Source organism: Mus caroli, chromosome 15 (assembly GCF_900094665.2).
Source record: "Mus caroli chromosome 15, CAROLI_EIJ_v1.1, whole genome shotgun sequence".
NCBI classification, from domain to species: domain Eukaryota; kingdom Metazoa; phylum Chordata; class Mammalia; order Rodentia; family Muridae; genus Mus; species Mus caroli.
In genome coordinates this window covers 31425754-31431386 of record NC_034584.1, presented here as the reverse complement: position 1 = coordinate 31431386, position 5633 = coordinate 31425754, and the positions used below count along the sequence as shown (strand labels likewise).

The 5633-nt window shown below is 45.9% G+C and overlaps 1 protein-coding gene across 2 annotated transcripts in view; it reads left to right on the top strand.

Annotated features, from left to right (window-relative positions):
- Snx31 (sorting nexin 31) overlaps window positions 1–5633 on the top strand; it is a 50929-nt gene that overhangs the window by 26283 nt on the left and 19013 nt on the right. For both annotated transcript variants that reach the window (XM_021184160.1, XM_021184159.1), the window contains exons 9-10: window positions 681–773; window positions 2690–2893. In XM_021184160.1, coding sequence (XP_021039819.1) covers window positions 681–773; window positions 2690–2893 — 297 coding nt within the window. The remainder of the gene's footprint in view (window positions 1–680; window positions 774–2689; window positions 2894–5633) is intronic.

Below are 5633 nucleotides of genomic sequence, written 5' to 3'. Positions count from 1 at the left end.
GATGGTTGTGAGCCACCATGTGGTTGCTGGGATTTGAACTCTGGACCTTCGGAAGAGCAGTCGGGTGCTCTTACCCACTGAGCCATCTCACCAGCCCCAAAAAGACTCATTTCTTAAAATCATATGTGTATATGCATGTCTGTCTGTGGGCTTGTGCAGGGAAGTTCAGGTGCCTGTGATGGCCAGAGGCATGGGACCCCCTGGAGCTGCTGTCATGGGTGCCTGTAAGCCATCTCACATGAATGTTTGGAGCTGACTTCGGTCCTGTACAGGCCGATCTAAGTCCTAAGCTATCTCTCCCACCCCTTCCCTGCTTTTCAGCATGGTTTTAGACTGTGAACTCTTAGGAAGTTGTTTGACCGGATGTCATGACTTTCTTTGCCAAGTATTCTAATTGTCCCAAACTGTGGAGCACTCTTTTCTGACTCGGTAATTTGATTGACCCTAAACCAGCTGTGGTGGCACTTTCTGTTAACCAGGCACTTAGAAGGCTGGGACCAGAAAATCATGAGTTTGAGGCCAGCCTGACCTACATAAATAGCGCCCAATACTGAGACCCTGTCTCAGAATAAAGCAACAACAACAAAAAGCAGTCTTTATAATCTGTCAGATCATTATGTATATCCACGTGTTACAGATTAATTTATTTCTACTAAGGTTGATAATTATGTTGTCTTAAGGCAGTGCAGGACATTGAAAAAGAATGGATGAAACCCACTCAGGCTCAGAGGGAGGAACTAAAGGCGCTGCAGAAGAAAGAGAATCAAACAAAGGTGAGTTAAGCTTGGCACCGAGAGGGTTCCTTATGGTGAACTCTAGACACACCCTAGCATCAGCTGTTACTATTGTTCACAACCCACCAGCACTGAAGTGAGAGAGGCTCTGCCCGCCTCACTGACTGTAATCAGTAAGAGCTTACTGTGTAAGGATTTATATGTATGTGTATGTATACACACACACACACACACACACACACACACACACACACACACACGGAGTCTTTGGCCACATTAATTAATTTAGATCGTCCACATTATTGTATAACCGTGGAGTATTCTCCTTTATGATTATGTTGCCATTTAGCCAGCCAGTTTTCTTTTATTGGAAGTCAAGTTGCTAACAGCCTTGCTGAATCACATTCCAGGACTCTAATTTATACTTCCTCTTCTTGTGTGAGCTTCAGGTTTTGGAGCAAACATGCTAGCTGGCACCACCTCATCTTATGCACACATGCAAGGAGACTGAACAGAGATGGATGAAATAACTCAAAGCAATTTGACCTAAATCGGAGATGAGCTCACTATGGCTCATGAGCCACTGTCGTTACAAATAAAATTTTATTGGCACACAGAGGCACTTATTTATGTGTGTCTAGAGTAGTCGCTTTTGTGCTACAGTGAAAGAGGTATGGCATTGTAGAGACAGTAGACTCCTAAAGCCATTGCTGGAGAGTACATCCAGGACCTCACACATGTAGGCAAGCACTCACACTGAGCCCCAACCCTTAGCCTCTGTTATATGTTTCTTTAAAATCTCTAAATGAAAATACGTAAACATGCTATCCATGGCTATATGTGTTGAGTTGACTTTTCAAGGTAATTTGTTTTACATTAATGATTTGTTTTGTGTGTGTGTGTGTCTGTGTGTGTGTGATTGGTGGGGGTGTTCATGGAGGCCAGAAGAGGGCAGCAGATTCTTTGGAGCTGGAGTTTCAGACAGCTGTGAGCTGCCTGACCTGGTGCTGGAAACTGAACTCCAGTCCTCCTGGCAAGAGCATCAAGTACTCTTACCCACTGAGCCATCTCTCAGCCCCAGGTACAATGTTCTCAAGAGAATGGAGTTGTCAAGTGGATAATCCTTGCAGTTTTCTGTCCTCTGGTTTCTATGTGTTAGTACCTCTTCATGAATGGCAAATGCCAAGAACATTTGAGTAAATTGCTTACTCATTAACAAGCAGCATGTAGCTCTACCTTTAATTAAATCCCTCCACCTCTCTAGTCCACCACATCTAAGAGGTTATTGAATGTTTAAAATATTCCCCTTCCTCCTTGCTTTTGTTCCTTCAGTGCTGGGGATTGAGCTCAGGCCTCATGCACACTGGCCAGTGCTCAGCCTCTGAACTATTCCCAGCCCTCATCTCAAATAAAAAGGAGGCAAGAGTTGTGCTCAAAGATGGCTCAGTGGCGAGGAGAACCTGCTGCTACTGCAGAGGACCCAGCTTTGGCTCTTAGCACCCACACATTGGTTCACTATAGTCCATAGCTCCCCCAGGAGATCTGATGTCTTCTTCTGACCTCCACAGGGACACACATGATACATGTGACACACATGATACCTGCAGGCAAATCTCTCTGATGAGTTAGAATCACGTCCACTCTTTGGTTTTCTCAACTCGACTCTTCGTTCATTGCTTGAGTATTTTGGCTCCAAGTTCTCAACAGGATCAGGGTCAGAAGTCAGAGTGGGAACTAGGAAGGACTAGCTCCTGCATGGCAGAGCACAGTGACCCGCCTAGGGCTTGTTGTTTACACAGGGGGCCTCATTTGTATGCTCTAGAAGCCAGGGGTTTGCTGTGAGCCCATTCTATGGGGTTCACCAGCACAGCACAGCAGCCTCCTCCCCACTGTGAGCTCCATAACTGTGAAAACTGATCTCTTGCTTCCTTCTGCCCCCACCCACCTTGGAGCAGTTTTTGGAGCTGTCGCAGGAGGTCCGACACTATGGGTATGTTCAGCTGGATCCCTGCACCTGCAACCACCCGGAACCTGGCTGTGGGGCCCAGCTTTCCATCGGCAATAATGAGATCAGCTGCTGTATAACTTTGCCTAATGGCCAGATCCAGGACATTGCATTCCAGATGAGCAGAGTGAAGTGCTGGCAGGTCACTTTCCTTGTGAGTATCTGGCACCTTGCTTTGTCTATAATTTAAAGTCTCCTCCTGTGGCAGGTGGAGGCACAAGCCTTTAATCCCAACACTCAGGAAACAGTGCAGGCAGATCTCTGAGTTCAAGGCCAGCCTAGCCTATGAGCAAGTTCCAGGACAGCCAGGGCTACACAGAGAAACCCTGTTTCAATAAAATAAAATAAAATAAAATAAAATAAAATAAAATAAAATAAAATAAAATAAAATAAAGTCTCCTCTTGTGATCTGAAAATTCTGTCACTTTGAATGTCACAGCTGGTGCTGGGCAGACAGACTTGCAGGAGAATCAGTAGCTAGGGTGGACAGGCATCTCATTGTGGTGGTAGGACATGCCTATGGTCAGTGCAGACTCCCTGACAGAGCAAGAGAGACACATATCAGTCTTTTTACCTTCTCACAGGCTTTCTTGTGGCTTGGAAGTTAGAGTCACAGCATACAGGTAACAACAGTAACCGCATATTGAGCACCTACTGTGTGCTTAGTGTCATCAAGAAATGGGACACTGCCCAGTAGAGCCCTTCTGAAGGAGTCCTTGCTTGAGCTTATACAACTACTTCCTTATACGACGAATCTTTAGCATCAGATTTCTTGATGTATCAGCTACTGTACTGAGAATGGCCACATCTGTTAGTTGAAATTTGTTAAGTGTTCAATGAGCAGACTGTGTTTGTCAGACTGTGTGTGTGTGTGGTGTGTGTGTGCACAGAACACTGTTAGAGGACAAAAGCTGCTACATCAGGAGAGCTACAGCAGCACGCCCTGGGTCTAATGCTCACTCTCTGTCCTCGACACTGCCAAACATTTCTTCCTTTAAAAATTGTTAAGTACTGTGTGCGTGCATGTGAGATGGATGGATGTATTGGGTGGCTAAATGGTTGGGTGGATGGGTGGATGGATAGATGGATGTATGGTTGGGTGGATGGATGCATAAATGAATAGATAGATAGATATATAGGTATATGAATATATAGATAGATTGATGAGATGAGATGATGAGATGAGATGTTGTGGGGGTTTCCTGTGTGCCATAGCTCACATGTGGAGGTCAGGGACAACATCGTGAAGTCCATTTTCTCCTGCATTTACATGGGTTCCAGAGATGGAACTCAGCACCTTTCCCCACTGAACCATCTCTGTGGTCTATATTTTTTCCTTCCCTATTTATTGGCTTTCTGAAACCTGGTATGTCCCAGGTTCTATTCCAGCATCTTTATATGATCTCTGAAGTCAGGACAGATATTAAGATCTCTCCACTGCCCAGTGTCTCCCTCCTCCCACTGCTGGCCACCTCCCTCTGGGTCTCAGGGACATTGCAGCCTCATTTTTCCCACAGCAGACCTGTCCCTTGTCCTTAAGTTCATCTGCACTTCTTCTTGCTGTGTTTGTGGTCTTGGCGGATGGGACTCCATGCTTCCGGCTGCCACACCTCGAATGCAGAAATTTCTCAGCCTTTTCTCTCCACTCTCCTTTCTTGCTTCATTGCTTATGAAGAACCGTCTCATCAACCGTCTCACTGTCCCTCATAACTCTCTCCCTCCCCATCTCATGACTGCTTCTCCACCTCCCCACACAATGGGTGGGACCAACTCTTAACACCGGCCCCCCTCCAGTCTTTTGGCCCTCCTTTAGGATCAAAGAAGATAAATTATGTGATTTTTATTACTTTCAAACTTGTGGAAATTTACTTTGTGGCTCCAAATTTGATGAACTTTGGCCAGTGTTGCAAATGTGTCTGAGAGGACTGTCTTCTGTGGGGTGGGGGTCTATCCGGGCGTTTCTTATCTCTCTCTTATCTATCATAGTGTAATTCTTTGAAAACTCAGTCGTGCTCTGTACATATCAACCATTTGTTTCTTTCTGAGTGGCGATCTCTGGTGTGATGGACTGGCGTTTTCTATGCCTCTCCTGCAGACACCTTGTTTTCGGGTTTTAGCTATGACTGTGGTTGATATCAATGCTGGCTTTGTCAGAGCACATGTCTCCATTCCTGTGCAGTATCTAGGATATTCTCAGTTGTGCAGCCGCTGCCACCATCAACTCCAGAAAACTTTTATCACTTACAAACGAGCCTCATCCCTTTTAGCGTGCCCCTCCCACACCCAGTCTCCAGCAGCCTTCAGCAACCAAGTGCATATTTTCTATCTCTATGGATGGTCTTCGCCTATTCTAGAAACTTCCTATTAAAAATAGTACATGGAATCACAATATGACCCTGTGACTAGCGTTTGCTTAGCACTGAGGTCTGAGGTCACCCTTACTGGAGCAGGTGTCATTAGCTGACTGCCCTTTAGCTGAATGCTCCACTCTGTGGAGGTTCACACGTGACCCCTTTATGTCTAGATGGGCATCTGGGTTGTTTCTGGGTTGAGCTGTGCTGCTGTGAACATCTGTGTACTGACTCTGGGAGCTGTTTCCAGTTGTCTTGGGTGTGATGTAGGAGCAGAATTACTGGGTCAGATGGTAATTCTCTGTTTAACTTTTAGAGTATGTGGCAGTCTACTTGCCAAAGCAAGTTTATGTCTCTGCTAGGTGTGTCTGAAGGCCCTGCTTTCTCCTCAGCCTTGCCAGCACTTGGTTATAAACTGACTTTAAGAACTGTACCATCATCCTAACACATGTGCAGTGTCATCTCATGTGTTTCTTTATTCCAGTCTCCTCCTCCCCCTCCTCCCCCTCCACTCTTCCTCCCCCTCCACTCTTCCTCCCCCTC